Source organism: Cibotium barometz, chromosome 25 (genome assembly GCF_041138505.1).
Source record: "Cibotium barometz isolate CiBa-2024 chromosome 25, ASM4113850v1, whole genome shotgun sequence".
Taxonomy (NCBI): Eukaryota; Viridiplantae; Streptophyta; class Polypodiopsida; order Cyatheales; family Cibotiaceae; genus Cibotium; species Cibotium barometz.
Genome location: NC_141070.1, coordinates 45,402,363 through 45,419,162, shown reverse-complemented (window position 1 = coordinate 45,419,162; position 16,800 = coordinate 45,402,363). Strand labels below are relative to the sequence as shown.

The 16,800-nt window shown below is 46.2% G+C and overlaps 1 protein-coding gene and 1 pseudogene across 2 annotated transcripts; both read left to right on the top strand.

The window, feature by feature from the left end:
* The first annotated feature begins 231 nt into the window (after window positions 1-231).
* On the top strand, window positions 232-2,543 carry LOC147624617 (pentatricopeptide repeat-containing protein At4g18520, chloroplastic-like). Of its 2 annotated transcripts, XR_015269116.1 has the most exons (3): window positions 232-416; window positions 514-2,314; window positions 2,507-2,543. XR_015269116.1 is itself a non-coding variant. In XM_086819633.1 (2 exons), exons 1-2 carry the CDS (start codon window positions 267-269, stop codon window positions 2,221-2,223), a joined length of 1,860 nt encoding a protein of 619 aa, XP_086675759.1. In that variant the 5' UTR covers window positions 232-266; the 3' UTR covers window positions 2,224-2,335. The 2 variants fall into 2 exon arrangements, 1 of the variants encoding a protein (XP_086675759.1); XM_086819633.1 differs by lacking the exon at window positions 2,507-2,543 and having other exon boundaries at window positions 514-2,335.
* Window positions 2,544-16,315: 13,772 nt separating this feature from the next.
* Window positions 16,316-16,437, top strand: LOC147624616 (5S ribosomal RNA; annotated as a pseudogene).
* Window positions 16,438-16,800: the final 363 nt, after the last annotated feature.

The window sequence follows — 16,800 nt, the reverse complement described above, 5'->3', positions numbered from 1 at the left end:
AATGCAACACGAAGGCATATACGACCAATGGGTGGGACTTTAGAGGCACCCTTGTTTGTCAAACTTGACAAGAAAAGGATGAGATTTGCAAGTATTTCACCATTTACATGTAATTTATGACGGCTAACAACCATTTTTGGTCAAGTTGAGCAAGCCACCAAATAATTTTGCAAGTTTTTTTTAATAATGTTATATTAAGTTATATTAACCACTGGTTGCTCATCCCCAAAACTAACGAGTACGCAGCGTTCATCGTGTAGAGTGAAATGTTGGCAGGCTGCCCAGCACAGGTCGTTCAAACAGGCGGAGGTACCACTTCCTCCTCCTTCTCCTCCTCATCGAGAGCACATACCGCGCGTCTATGGAGAGAATACTTCAAGGAACCTTTCCTGTGGCGGGACAACCTACAGAGCAAAGTAAGTGCAGTGCCATTTTCCTTCTCGTTTTTGCATTGCAAGAAAGCTTCTGGGGCTGTGTCTGCTGACGGTTTCTTTCCTCTGCGTAACTACACAGACAAACCCAAGGAATCCAAGCTGGGTTCAACACATGCTAAGAACACGCGCGGTAACAGAACAGTCTTGTGCAACGGAGGAGGTGGACAAAGCACAAGAGCAAATGAAGAACATCAACAGGAGTGGTGGCGATTGGGAGACGCTCAGCTTAGACGAGGCACTCGCTTCTTTGGAAAAAGGGCTGCCGCCTCAGCCTTCCGTTGAGGATATTGCTTGCGTCTTGCACAAGTGCTTACAGGAAAAAAACCAGGCATTTTCTCTGCGCTTGCATGCCTATTTGCGCAACAGAGGGTTGGAAACCCATCCATCACTCGGGAACCGCCTCGTCTTGATGTTGGTGAACGCTGGTAGTATGTCCGATGCTCAGGAGCTCTTCGACAGACTGGTGTATCGAGAGGATTGCTCCTGGAATTGTCTCATCACAGCTTACATCAGATGTGGGGAACCACATCATGCTCTCATCCTGTACCAGGAAATGCAAGAGGATGATTGTGTACATCCTACTCGAAATACATTCATGGCTTTACTAAAGGCTTGTTCTGAGCTAAAAGATCTAGATAGGGGCTGCAAAATACACGCCCACATTGCCAAAAGGCGGTATCTGGAAAGAGATGTTGCTCTTGGCAGCACCTTGGTCACTATGTATGCGAAATGTGGCTCGCTTGCAAAAGCACAGGAAGTATTTGACAAGCTTCCTGTTCGAAACACGGTCTCCTGGAATGCACTAATGTCAGGATATGTTAAGCATGGTCGTGGTGAGGAAGCACTCAACTGTTTTAATCAGATGCAACAAGACGGCATCTTTCCAAATGCTGTCACCTTTGTTTGCAGCTTGAAAGCTTGTAGCAGCATAGGGGCCATAGGCAAGGGCCGAGAAATACATGCTGAGATTGAGAGAAAAGGATTGTTGCAAACAGATATCCGTGTTGGCAATGCATTGATTGATATGTATGCCAAATGTGGCTTCCTTGCTAAAGCACAGGAAGTATTTGACAAGCTTCCAGCTCGAGATGTAGTCACCTGGAATATGCTCATTGCAGGCTATGCCCAACATGGGTGTTGTGAGGAAGCTTTAAATTGTTTCAAACAGATGCAGCTTGATGGCATCTCTCCAAATGTTGTCACGTTTGTTTGCAGCTTAAAAGCTTGTGGCAGCATAGGAGCCCAAGACAAAGGCCAACAAATACATGCTGAGATAGTCAGAAAAGAGCCGTTGGAAAGAGACCTTTGTGTTGGCAATGCCTTGGTCGATATGTATACAAAATGTGGCTTGCTTGCAGAAGCACAGGAAGTGTTTGTGAAGCTTCCAGTTCGAGATGCAGTCTCTTGGACTGCACTAATTGCAGGATATGCTGAACACGGGTATGGTGAGGATGCACTCAATTGTTTTGAACAGATGAAACATGAGGGTGTCTCTCCAGATTCTGTCATATTTGCTTCCATCTTGAAAGCTTGTGGCAGCATAGGAGCCGCAGACAAGGGCCGAGAAATACATGCCATGATTGCCAGAAAAGGGTTGTTGGAAAGAGATCTTGGCGTTGGCAAGGCATTGGTTAATATGTATGCAAAGTGTGGCTTGCTAGTAGAAGCACAGGAAGTGTTTGACAAGCTTCCAGAGCGAGACGTAATCTCTTGGACTGCACTAATTGCACGATATGCTGAACATGGGCATTGTGAGGAAGTGTCACCAGCTGGACATAATCCCTGTTGACGCACAAACTTATGAGAAATGGGTGACTCTCCAATGCAACTTGTGCACTTTCTTATAAGGTGAATTTGGGCATGTTCCTGGATTCATCTAGGTATATACAACTTGTTCACTGCATCTCTTGCATTGTAGTCAAGGATAATACCTTAAAATGTGTGTAGTGAATGTTTAAAACACTAGGGTAAATGCCTCAAGGGGTCTCGGGATGTCTGTTACCATGCCGAGGACAGTGCTTGTGAACATTGCTAGGTAGTAGGAACTAACTTGGTTTATTCCTTGTGAACAGATGGTAAGTGCTTCAATTATGAGTTACTTTTCTATCAGAAGAGTTCACACACTATTAAAGGAACGACAGGTACCTCAAGTCTAGATGGAAACCATCCCTTTTAATATGGATGTAAGGAGGGACAAAACATCTAACACTCAGCATTTATTGGCGAGTGTGTAGAGGGAATTGCATGGGCTAACTCCCAGCTCTTTTAGTAGTTGCCTTTCTTCTTTGGTTGCAGGTACCCTTTGAAAAAGGCGACTAGTCCATTTCACTCACATACAATCTGCTGGTCTCGCCATCTTTACACAGCCGTCTGGAGCTCTGATCACAGTTCCCCTGCTCCCTCTGTAGACCAGGGCCGTCCTCACCCGCCCAGCTCCATCAGTAGGCACCCAGCACAACTCCGCCCCCTCTTGGCCCTGTTTCCCTCTGTGCCCATTCAGCCTGCTGGTCGCCTGTATCCACCCTTTCGCTTCCTGCAGCAGATGCCCAGTTCAGCCAACCGCCACCACAGAGCCGGCAGAGCAGAACCTCCTCTTTTGCTCACAGATTTGATCCCATTGCTGCAAACCAGTTTGGCTACAGGGAGCACTTAGAATACCTCCTGATTTGGGCAATTATGCAAGGGGATTTGTCCATTTGCAATCCATTGGAGAAGGGGTATTTAGAATCTTGTTACAAGGAGGTTCTATTTTCAACAAACTTGGTGGTTATCTTCTTCAATAGTAGTTTTGAAGACCCGTTTGTACAGGCTCAACAACGAAAGGGAGGAGCAAAGAATTGGAGAACCGAGTGCATCCTCATGTAAAAAGGGAACACCTTGTGACAAAAGTACATTGCTTTTGGCGGGTCACTGCCGTGGAGATTGGTAGCCAAGTAAGTGAACAAATTATCTCAATGGTGTTTGGGGGGGGGGGGTGGGGGCTGGTGTTTGTCAGCCCTTTCCGGCCTTGTGTATGGTTATTAACGTTTTGAACAGATGCAACAGGAGGGCATTGATGCCACATTTGTTTGCAGCTTGAAAGTGCGTGGAAGCATAGGATAGGAGACACAAGCAAGGACCAAGATTACATGCTGAGATTTCCAGAAAAGGGCTGTTAGAAACAAGCCTTTATGTTGGCAATGTATTGGTTGATATGTATGCCAAATGTAGCTTACTTGCAAAAGCACAGGAAGTGTTTGAGATGCTTCCCAGCTTGAGATGATGTTTCGCACTAATCTCAGGATATGCCCAATCTGGGGATTGGGAGGAAGCACTGAACTGTTTTGAACAGATGAAACTTGAGGGCATCATTTTGAATGTCACGTTTGTTTGCGGCTTCAAAGCTTGTTCTAGTATAGAAGCCTCAGATAAGGGCTCAGAAATACATGCTGAGATTCCGATGGTTCAAAGCAGGGTCTTGCTGGCAAGCTGATGGTCCACGGCCTTCTTCCGGGTGGAGATCCGTGGAAGGATTTCCTGGGCAGGCTTTGGTCCTAAGCCCTAGGTGGATCTTCATGGATGCCCGCATGTGCAAATTTGGATCCTCTTTCAGGAAGGCCAGCCTCCTGCAAGCTTGGGCCTTTCTCCAACCTGCCCTTTTCGAGGCTCCTCCCTCCACCGATGAGCATTCTTGATAGCCCCGCTTCCTATCTTTGTCTAGTCTGAGTGCCTCTATAATCTAGCTTGAAAGTGCTTGTGTTTAGCCTTAATGAGCACAGGGTGCTTCAAAGCACTATGATCCTCCTCCAAAGGGGGGACTACGCCGGAGGCAGCCATGACTGCCCATCTCAAAAGAAGATCTTGTCGAGTTTGGAAGACGTGCTGGTAAACGCCACTAACATATGCAAGTGCAACATAGGGAGGATGTAACATGCGGAAGCTTCGGAGAAGATCGGTAACTTCAATGCTCAGAAATCAGCTCTCTTTTCGCGACGGAATTAACGCACAAACTGAATGAATATGTGCAGAAAATAGAGAGAGAGAGAGAGGGAGAGATGGAGAGGACACAATATTGGGTCCCAAAATACCCTCTGTAGGGCCCCCACCACGGATGGTGTATTTGCTTTATTAGAATGATGTGAATCTGAAAAAAGAAAATACAGAAATCCTTGACCTTTCTTGGCCAGGAATTCCCTGCCCTTGACCTGCAGTCCTTCACCCCTTTGCTTAGCACCTTCTTGGCTTGTCTAGCCCCTTTATGCTTGAGCTCTTAATGAAATCTGAGATGAACGAATGGGATCATGGGCTCTCCTATTTATACTACTCCATCTAGAGTAGTCGGCCAGTTGAAGTCCAGGCGGCCAGCAAATGGTTCGTCCCATGAGGCAAGTGCTAATCAAGGCGCTTCTGATAAAGCCACCTTGAGGTTCTTGAATGCCTCCAACGCTGGTGGAGTCATTCGAATCTTCTGCCTTCTTGTCTTCACCCCTTTTAGCAGATCGGTAAGATCTGTCGAGAGGTCAGAAAACTTGTCGATGTGGGTAGAATATGCTTGGCATATACCCACAAATGATCTGATGTCATAGGCTGTCTGAGGTACTTCCCAATTGACAATCTCGGCCACTTTAGCCGGATCAAGTCGAATGCCTTCAGCACTAATTATATATCCCAAGTAATGCACCTGGAACAGATAAAATTTCGACTCCTTTTCATTGACGTAGAGCTCGTTGCTTTCCAGCAACTTAAGGACTTTCTCCACATCAATGTCATGCTGCTCAACCGTAGTTGAAAATACCAGTATGTCGTCCAGAAATATGAACACACTTTTTCCAATCAAATCCCGGAAAACACGCATCATCATGCGGTTAAATGTAGCTGGGGCGTTCGCCAAGCCAAATGGCATGACCACAAATTCATAGTGGACCCGTTCCGTACGGAAGGCTGTCTTGGGGTTGTTCCCCCCCACAATTCGCACCTGGTGGCACCCACTCTTTAAATCAAGTTTCGAGAACACCTTTGCTCCATTCAGCCTCTGGAGAATATAATCAATTCGAGGCATCGGGAATCTGCTCTTGATAGTCAGCTTGTTGAGTGCACGATAATCGACACACAAACGGGAAGACCCATCGTTCTTCTTGACAAATAAGATCGGTGCTGCAAATGGCGACACGCTGGGGTGGATGAAGCCAGATTGCAACAATTCTTGGAGTTGGCGGTCCAACTCCGATTCCATTGCCTTGGAAAGACGATGTGGAAACTTGCTCGGGGGTTCCGAGCTTGGGAGGAGGTTAATCTTGTGGTCCTCCACCCAGTCTGGACGGGGGGAGCTGGGGAGGGAGGTTGTCCTTAAGAAAAATCTTTTGGAACTTTTCATGGAGAGCCGAGTACTTCTCGGAAGCACTGGCCACTGTCTGGGCTGTCTGGATGTAAATTATCGCACACTGTGCGCCTTTCCTGACTGCTCGCTTAGCTTGTAAGTGGCTTATGAGCGAAAACTTCGGAATTCCTAGCTCGCACTTAATGGTCACCGGGGCGTTTGACACATTCCGATTGATCTGGAACATGTGCTTGTCCCACTTGACATCAGGAAGAAACTTGTGAAACCATTGAATACCCAAAATTATGTCTGCTCCTACAAGAGGGGCAACCATAAAACCACGCACAAATTCTATGCCCTGAATAACTAACTTAGCACTTAGAGCTTCATACTTGACACTCGTTGTCATGCCTGTGCTAAAACCCTCAACCTGTTTGTCCACCGAAGTCAGGTCGAAATGGGCACGCCTAGCGGCCTGTTCCGTGACCACATCCTCCGTGCTGCCGCTGTCAAACAAGATGACGACTCTTTGGCCACCTTTGTAGCCAAAGGACTTGAGCAATTCGTTGCGTTCATACTCCTGGTCATGGGCGCCCTTCTGCTTATCTTCGAGCTCCCGGCTAATAATTGCTCCAACTGAAGCCCCAGGGTTTGAAGAACTAGGGGTAGTCGTTGGGGTCTGTGTGGGAGCTGAGCTCACCACAGAAGCTGTGGAGGCAGCAGCGGCGGGCTTTGGAGGCTTCTTAGGACAATCCCGAGAAGTATGTCCTTTTGTATGACAAGAAACATCTACCCTTCTTCTTGTATTGAGAAAGCTCCTCAGCACTCAACTTGCCACTTGTCTTGCCTGCCTCCGTTTTTCTGGTCTGGAGTAAGCTTAGACGCATTGTTCGAGTTCTTGGAGCCAGAGGCCCCCGGGCTCTGTCCTGGGGAAGACCCTGTCTGGTTTTGGCCTTTGTCCCCCGAGGCGGTAGCCCTGGGAGAAGCCGGCTGGGAAGTCTTGGGCTTGCAACCATTATGTTTTATTTCTGCTTTCTGCGCAAGCGGAGAGTGCGTCTTCAAAGGTGGCTGGCCTAAACATACGCACCTCCCATTGGATTTGCGTGTCAAGGCCATACAAAACTGCCCTTTCTTGTCCGTATCAGATAAGCCTAATTGTAGACATAAAGTCGAAATTCTATTGGCAAACTGAAGGACTGGCTGCACGTTCTGGCACGCTCCCCTGAACTCGTCTTCGAGTCGCTCAAGGTAGTGGGGAGGTAGAAACCATTGCTTAAGGTCGCGGACAAACTCATCCCACACATAGGCTGCCCTACCTACTCTGGTGTGGGCATGAGCCCACTGAGTCCACCAAGGAATGGCCTCACCTTCCAAGTACCAACTGGCTAAGATCACTCTGTCAGTATCTGTTTTTCAAACTGTGGCAAAGTAAGCTTCAAACTGATGCAACCATGAATAGAGAGTTGTGGGGTCGAGTTTACCATTATACTTACTGAAGTTCATTTTCTCGAGAAAATGATTCGAGGGCGCCGCCGGTGTCAATCTGGCGTCCAAAGCTTTGAGGTAACGCTCGTGTTCCACGCGTCGCATGGCTTCGTCTTCTCGTTGTCGGATCTCCAATGCACACATCTGCAACTCAAGCAAAGAGCTCGGCTGCGGCTGTGACCCCCGCGAGAGGGTCCATGTGTCGAGGATCTGGAATCTGGGATACGGAAGGAGAGGGAGGAGGAGATGGAAAACGTGACGTTGGAGAACCGGTACGCTCTTTTAGAGCCAAGATCTATGCCTTCTGCTCATCCAACTTGGTTGTCTGTTCTACGATTGCTGGCATCATCTGCTGGAACATGTCTGTAACACTCAAGCCTGGTGCCCTAGCTGGGCTGCTTGGTGCACTCTAGTCCCATGGTTCTTGGTCTCTCTCGTCATCGAAGCTCGCCAAAGCAGGAAAATGCACTTCCTTTCCGGAACGCAATCTGACCATCCACTATCTGTGTGGGAGACGTCCGGAGGCTGAAAACCAACCGTCCTTCGAGGGACAGGAGTCACTTCGAAAGGGGTAGTCCACTTGCGTCTGAAAACCAACCACACGAGCGAGAAAAAAATTTGGTTTCTTTGTTGAATCTTTGCACTTGAAGTAGGCTCTGATACCACTGTAACATGCGGAAGCTTTGGAGAAGATTGGTAACTTCAATGCTCAGAAATCAGCACTCTTTTCGCGAGACGGAATTAACGCACAAACTGAATGAATATGTGCAGAAAATAGAGAGAGAGAGAGGGAGAGATGGAGAGGACACAGTATTGGGTCCCAAAATACCCTCTGTAGGGCCCCCACCATGGATGGTGTATTTGCTTTATTAGAATGATGTGAATTTGAAAAAAGAAAATACAAAAATCCTTGACCTTTCTTGGCTGGGAATTCCCTGCCCTTGACCTGCAGTCCTTCACCCCTTTGCTTAGCACCTTCTTGGCTTGTCTAGCCCCTTTATGCTTGAGCTCTTGGTGAAATCTGAGATGAACAAATGGGATTATGGGCTCTCCTATTTATACTACCTAATCTAGAGCAGTCGGCCAGCTGAAGTCCAAGCGGCTAGCATTGAATGTCCCACGATTGAATAATTCAGCATTTAATGTTGAAAAAATCACATAAATTCCATAAAATGTTGCGCATTGTTCCATATATGGCTGGCCATCATGCGCCTGATTTTGGATGGGTTGGACAAGGCCTTTGCAAACAATTTGAGGGCTCGGCAGGCTGTATGGGCTGGCCCATACCTGCCCTATAGCCATACAAAGGCTGCATCTCCTGAATGTTTGCCTTTAGCCTGCCCCTAGGGCTGTCCTACAGCCCCTCCATGGCTGGTGGGTTCAGCCGGGGCCTTCTTGGCCCTCATGGGGGTGGTTCCACACTATCCCCATGCCCACACAAAGACCCGCGGTAGCCCTATGGGCTGGCCCCTTGTTCTAAATGCAAACCCTAACTAACTACTCAGTGATCTGGCATCCGGTACCATACTAGATACACAGAATCACTGACATCATTCGAGAGGGAGGCTCACAATGCGGACTGGCACTGTTTTCGTGTGCAGGACAGTGCACACCTGACCTTGGACTCAGGTGCAGGACAATGCACACCTGACCTCGGACGACTGGGATGGATCCCTGGCTGACTGGGCTCACATGGGACCATTTCACCATCCCATGTCGTGCACCTTCTGTACAGATATGTCTACGTGGCATCCAAGTGCGGGATGCACGTGACAGAGGAAGATCCTTGACATCGACTTTGGTGACTGGTCCGCTTTCAGACCCACTTTCAGACAGCTTCATATCTTTGTTCAGTCTGTCCTTCTCTATGGGCTTCACAGAAGCTTATCCTCGACATCCGACATCCCTCCGAATTGGTAGATCCTCCCGGCAGACCCTCCCCTGCCTCCATGGGTGGCGATTTTCTCCTGACATGGCATTCCTTTCATGGACTTCGCCATCGGACAGGGTACCTTGCCTCTTGCCTTTGAGAAAGGCAGTCATGGTGGCTGCCTCCGGCATATAGTCCCCCCTTCGGAGGAGGATCGTCGTGCTCCGAAGTGGTGGGAAAATTTTCGACCTTGGAAGGTCAGTCTCTTCCTTTGGCAGCTTGCACACGGGCCTCGTGGTTGGCCTTTGTTGGCTAGCGATTGTGTTGAAATTAGAGCAATGTGATGAGCTATGGTGGATCAAATACTAGAATCAACATCATTAACAAAGTGATTAGTAAATAATTAAGACGTAATTAGTGAGTAATTAGCAAATAGCTTAATGTAGGCATGGATAATCAAAAATCAGCAAATTCTCATTAGGCCAATGCCTCAATTTATAGAGTTTACATCTAAGCATCTAATCCCACTGATTTCTCCTTGATTCACTCCACCTCTCCCAGAATATCTCCACCTCTTTTGCTTGATTCTCTCCACCTCTTCACTTTTCCCAGAATATCTCCACACTTCTTAAATCTTCTCATGCTACCCTTTATTCTCTCCCAGTAGATTCTTCTCACCTTTTCATCACAGGTTCTTTCACATTTACATATTCTCTTTTACAGCCTCTAACCAAGGGCTTGTTCCCGCACACACCCTATTCACTTGTATTTTCAACACCTCCCCTCAAGTGAATACTCTCTAGAACACCTAGACCCTATACCAAGTTTTCCTCTTACTGCGACGACTAGTGTCTAGCATACCTCCCCTCAAGTTATCTTAGCACACCTGGACCCTATACCAAGTTTCTCTCTTACTTGATAGCCTACGACCAGTGCCTCAAGTCCCTAAACTCATAGTCCTTGACACTCTCTCTCTCTATGTGTCCAAGGCTTACTATAGTTGCCCGCGACCTTGACTAAAGTACTCACACATACATCTATCTACCACGTGGCCTACATCATCGGTGGCTCAGAGGTGGTTTTACTTTGTTGGGGCAGGTTACATTGGGTTGTGGGGTCTCTCTCTCTCTCTCTCTCTCTCTCTCTCTCTCTCTCTCTCTCAGAGATTTTCACATGGCTCCTCACTCTTTGGAGCCTCACATCTTCTCTTGTCTTCAGTCTTCTTGTCGTGGCAGCTTCTCTCCACGCGTCCATGTCTTTCTCTTCTTTCAGTCTTCTTGGGGTAGCTTCTCTTCTTGTGGAAGCTTCTCTTCTCATGTCCATGTCTTCTTTCAATTCTTCCTTAAGATCTTCTTCTCGGTGTGGATCCTCTTCTTGGAAAGAGATATTCTTCTTCTTCCATTGGCTGGGCCATGAGCTCCATGTGAGCAGTATGTTTAAATGTTTTGCTGACAGTTCTTTTGGGCTTTTGATGTTTATCTTGTGTCATTATGCAATGCAAACCCAAATCTATGCGGCGGAAGGTCTTACCTCTTGCCTTATTCTGGACAAGGGCAGTGTCTGATCCCATATTTACACTGATGTAATGTGCCCAATACATAATGCGTATAGCTTTCATTCTTATGCACATTCCCAAATGTAACTCTGGCTGTGAATAATCTTGAATTTGAGTGAGATTTACAGGCATTAACCAAGGGTTAAATGTAAAATGATGATTATCACAAATTTATCAGCACAATTTTACCAGAAATTACATCAAATCAAGGGTAACAATTTGTACGGAATGGTTGGAGTATCAAACCAACTCCGAATTGCAATCTGAAGTTATAGGGATCTGTATCAGATACCTAATGGTTAATTTGAACCCTCAATTGCACCAAAATACAGTGATTAGCATTGATTAGCAAATTAATCTATTGTTTTGTGTGCAGAAAATAGAGTATGCGGGGAGTCTAGATCTGGTGCCTTAGACTTCAAATGAGCTCAAATGCTTTCAAAGCCATCAATAGCAATGAGTCTAGTAGAGGATTAAGCCAAGAAACACAAGATTTGACCAAATATTGAAAGCTTAATCGCTGTTTTACCAAAGTCACCTGCAGATTTGATGAAGAGCTTGGATCTCACTGTAGACTTGATCAAATTGAATTCTGTCTTCACCAGCTTGTAGAGCATGCTTGAAAACCCCTAGAGCTCTGAGGAATTAGACCAATTTGATTTGGAGCAGCAGCAATGTCAAAATCTCCTCAGAAAAACGACGCCCACTAATCAGCGAAAATCGAGAGTTCTACGTGGCGGTTTGCGCATCTGATTCGACTAGCTGGAGTAGCACTGAGTTGGCTGGTTGTGGCTAGAAGGGTTTGGCCTAATGTGATGTGTGCAAGGAGCTAGAGCTCCTCCCCACTGGCTGGGGGTACAGAGGCTAGTTGAAAACTAACTAAAATTTTGATTAATTTCTAATTATCTACTAATCCTAATTAATTAGATAATAGGCTCATAAACCTAATGGATTCTAGGCATGGCTCTGATACCATGTTGAAATTAGAGCAATGTGATGAGCTATGGTGGATCAAATACTAGAATCAACATCATTAACAAAGTGATTAACAAATAATTAAGACGTAATTAGTGAGTAATTAAGGCGTAATTAGTGAGTAATTAGCAAATAATTAAGATGTAATTAGTGAGTAATTAGCAAATAGCTTAATGGAGGCATGGATAATCAAAAACTAGCAAATTCTCATTAGGCCAATGCCTCAATTTATAGAGTTTACATCCAAGCATCTAATCCCACTGATTTCTTCTTGATTCACTCCACCTCTCCCAGAATATCTCCACCTCTTTTGCTTGATTCTCTCCACCTCTTCACTTTTCCCAAAATATCTCCCAAAATATCTCCACACTTCCTAAATCTTCTCATGCTACCTTTTATTCTCTCCCAGTAGATTCTTCTCACCTTTTCACAGGTTCTGTCACATTTATATATTCTCTTTTACAGCCTTTCTTTTACAGCCTCCAAGGGCTTGTTCCCGCACACAACCTATTCACTTGTATTTTCAACAGATTGGTGGACGCTCGGCCTCTTGCACCAAGTGCAGATACCACCGAGAGTCTCAGCACCATTGCCTTTCGGATTGCCCAAAGGCATAACAGGTTTGGTGGCGGATTCTCTGGCTCTTCATGTCATGTGCACAGTGTGTATCTATCGTGTGCTACACGCACGCAAGACTAGTTTCGAGGCTTGGGGAAGCTTGGAGCTAGGCAGGCTGATTGGCGAGCTGAGTTAGGGATAGACTAACGGGCGGGCACCCAAGTATGGACAGGCGGGCGTACAAGTGTGGACGCTCGATGACCGGCCAAGAACCTATGAAAGGGTGGCCAAGGTTAGTTACTGAGATATAGAGAGTCTCGTGAGTTTGTGCATGGGGCTTATACATAACGTTTATGCATGAGGCTTATACATAAGGTTTATGTATGAGGCTTATGAACAAGCCATATGCATGAGACTTGTGCATAAGCCTCATGTATAAACCTCACACATAAAGCTTGTGCATGAGGCTTATGCATTAGCAATAAGCCTCTATGCATTAGCCATAAGTCTCTATGCATTTCCTTTAGAGAGCTATGCATCTCTCAAGAGATGGCCATATACCTCATGCATTTACATTTACATGAGGCTAATTCCTAAAGCTTATGAATGGATAAAGCTTATGCTGCATAGCTTCATGCATGAGACTTATGCATTAGCCATATGCATAAGCCTCATGCATAAGGCTCATGCATAAGCCTCATATACATGGTGCTTCATGCATGAGACCCAAGTTTTGGGATGGCATTACAGGAACGTAAAAGATTACTCGATTCAGTCCATTTGTTTCACTTGACCATTTACTATCAAATCCCATCTACGTGTCAAATGGGTTTGTGCAATATTGAATCAAAACCAAAAAGTGATTTGACATTAGAGAATAGAAAGCTTCACGAATAAGAAGAACAAACTTCATGTACATTAGCAACAAGTTACATTCATTCCACTTGCAATCACTAAGTCGAATAATTACTTGTAAGGTAGCAAATTCTTTGTCTTGGGTCACCATTGTGTGGCTCAAGTATTTCTTATCTCAACTAAACAAATCTCAAAAGCGAAGGCACTAGGTTTGCTTGACTGTGAAGCTATATCTTCGAGATCACCCAAATCAAAGTCAAGGATAATGTGCTGGTAGATTACTCATGTTCAGAATTGTCAAAGATAACCCTTTTTTTAATATGAGAGCTTTTTTTTAATGTGCATTAATAATGATGGTTAATAACCTTAAGATTAAAAAGACTTTTTATGTGCACTATTACTGATAGTTAATAACTTTAAGATTACTTCTCTTAGAAAAGATGTGTATTTCGGACACTCACTCTATCAAAAGAGAGTTTTGGCTGTATTTTGGGAGTTACAGCAGTTTCAGGAAAAGCACCCATGTAACACTATCAGAATCGATGCGAGGATCATTTCTCGTTTTTGGAAGGTTTTCATTTGGAGAACGTCCGACCAAGTTATTGGGGGTTTAACGAAGCTATCTTGAGTTCTGTGCTACTCTGCAAAGGAGACTTTCTTCACAAAATGCTATAAAAGCATACAAGAGGGTTCATAATTTCACATCTCACTTCTCATCAAAGAGAGCCATGGCATTGTATTCATCTAGCGGGAAAGCCCACACTCCAATACCACTAGCACAGATACAAAATCCGAGGCCCTGCGTAAAAGATGAAATGCCATGTGACTATACTATATAATACATCTGTAAAATTTGAAATTCTATCAGGTTGTACATTTTTGACGGCCCGTCTGTGCCTCTGCAGATATGGAGGAGCCATTTTATACTGGCACCATTTAATTTTGCCCATTAAAAATTGCACTGAAATTATAAAAAAATGGGAGGGAAAGGGAGGCAGGGCCACTCATCAAAAGGCAACCCTGAGCTTTTGAGGGTGAAGGCAAAACGAGAATATATTTAAAAAGATAAAAGACAGTAAAAAATGTGTATAACATACATAATCTTGTCAAGGCATATCCTAACACATTCAATGGACAAGCATCAACACAAACATTATGCCTGGAAGAAATTATGCAAGAAACACGATATTGGCCATGCAGACCACAAAGCCACTCCATTATTCTAACACCATGTAGCTTCCCTAGTATGAATACCAGGTTCTGTTGTTGGCAGCAACTGTAAGGAAATATGGCTGCCGCTCCCATACACAGAAAAACCTCCACCTGCTCTGGCGACACAGAAAAACCTCCACCTGCTGTGGCAACAGAGGCTCCTCCTTTGGCAAGCTGGAGCTCAGACAACTCGTATACGTGCTGCGACAACACACCATATACATTATAGCAGTGCATGGCTTGCTTTGCCGTGTTGGCAGAGCAGGAAAGCAGTTGTCTCAGCTCCAGGCCGACAGGGGAGGAGCAATACTTGTTTCGCACAAATCCGTGCCGTTCGCACTTTGGGTGAGGCGCTCTCAAAAAGGGCGGTTTAGCCCCCTCGCTCTATCATGGATATGGCGATGGCAGGAGCAAGCTCTCCTGCTGTGGGGACGAAGAAGAAGCCTCTTGCATGGTGCAAGAGGGAAGCGCCCAGTCGGCGGATGTGTGGCAAGACGCCATGCCCAACCCTACTGGAGAACACCCCTTGAGATGCAAAAAGAACAGGTTCTAACCCTAATCTGCACTGCTGAAATTTGGCCTTTGAAGGCGGAAAATTTTGCAAATTTTATATATGAGAAATAGGAAAATTTGTTTGGTAAGATGGCCTTCTTAGCCTATGAGAAATAGGAAAATTTGTTTGCTAAGAAGGCCAAGCTTAATTTTGGCCTTCCCCTTGAATATAAGGGTTGGTATTCAATTTTCAGGTCTGCAACTTTGTAGCGCTACGCTCAAAAGCTGATGGCAAATGTAGATATCTGCCAACACGGGTCATGGCAATATGTGCGGGCCTAGTGAATGTAGAATCACCTGCAGTGTTGCAATTCTAGCCCAATTGATGTCACGCCTGTCAAGGCTAACTTTATGTGTGTAGCATGTGCGTGGATATCAATAAATCATATCGGAATGTCGCATTACCCAAAAAAAAAAGGTTATGGCTATTTTGGTCCACACACACACACTCTCTCTCCACCGGCATTCTGCCACCACATCCGATGCAACTTTTGGTAGCTTAGAACATTCCTTTGCAAGCTGCCAAAATCATCATTTTTCTACACAGACTTGGGTGGCTTACACACAAGCAGTGCGTCCGCCATTCAACCAAAAACAAACCAATAGTAGTGCATCCGCCATTCAACCAAAAGCAAACCAATAGCAGTGCATCCGCCATTCAACCAAAAACAAACCAATAGCAGTGCGTCCGCCATATTCAACCAAAAACAAACCAATAGCAGCATGTTTACACAATGGATCTGGGTGCTCGCATGTTTACACATTGCCGTAACATTGCACATCTTCTATCCTTGCTAGCATCCACATCAGTGCCAAATTTCAAGGAGTTTTGGACGACCTCCCAAGCTGCCCAAATATGGCACACTTATTCTCCAGCCAATCTGAGAAGGGTTTAGTTCATTTCTTCATTTCTGTGGAATTAGCGGTGTGTAACCCCTACGCCCCGAGACCCGCCCGCCATATTAAAAATGGCCATGTTTTGGGCAGCCTGCCATTTTCATTTGGCCGTGTGTAAACTCCCTTGTCTAGGAAAAAAAGGGAGATTCAGATATTTAAGTAGAATTTCAAAATTTATTCTCCACAAAACAACACACACCCCAACACAAAGCGCATTGATTATTTGATGCCAAAGATAGCGGGAGATTCATGCGAGGGGGGGCGGGACATTGTGACAATGCACGTGGGGTGGAAATGAGTGAAACAGACTATACTATGTCTAAGTGTCCGTGCAGGGTCGGCGCATGCACTTCAAAGCGCGCTTGCATGCACTTGGACGGATGCACGTAGGAGTGTTTGTCGAAATCTCCGCGCGATGCTGGACTTGGGTGGATGTGCGTAGGAGTATTTGTCTAAGTGTCCCCGCGCGGCCCGCCGGGGGGGGGGGGGGGGGGGGGTTTGCGCGGAGGACTATTTTCATCATCCAAGAACGCCCCATTCGGTGCCTTGGAAACATGGAATGTTTACGATATGGGAAACCTCCTCCTCTGTTTGTGTTGTAGTGTCTCAGGTTCACTTCCTTGATGTGGTGCGGTCATACCAGCGCTAATACACCGGATCCCATCAGAACTCCATAGTTAAGTGCGCTTGGGCCAGAACAGTACTGGGATGGGTGACCTCCTAGCAGGAAGTCCTCGTGCTGCACCCTTTTTTGGGCCGTGCCAAAGAAACCCCCCAGGACATACCGTCAAACAAACAACCCCTCCTCGACCGTGCCGTCATCCCGCGTTGAATAGGGCTGCGAGCCCCCCCTCCCCCCCGCCGGTCACCCCCTTACTGGGTCATACTGTGAGAGCCCCCCCCCCCCCCCCCCAACGGCCCGGAGCCCCCCCCCCACCCCGGCCATCGCATGGAGCCATCCTGCGATCCCGCCCGCGTCGTGCTGTGACCTTCCTGGCCCGAACCCGTGCTGCTCGGCCGCTCGTGCCTGCACGCCCCCGAGCCGAAATAAATTTGAAATCATAAGAGCAACGTCACATACATACAATTGTGGACCAAAATATAGGATACA

Bases quoted from the DNA above. Each gene is read 5' to 3' on its own strand.
- LOC147624617 (XM_086819633.1), top strand. From the start codon at position 267: ATGTTGGCAGGCTGCCCAGCACAGGTCGTTCAAACAGGCGGAGGTACC. The intron at 417-513 runs GTAAGTGCAGTG...GTAACTACACAG, and splicing joins GGGACAACCTACAGAGCAAA to ACAAACCCAAGGAATCCAAG.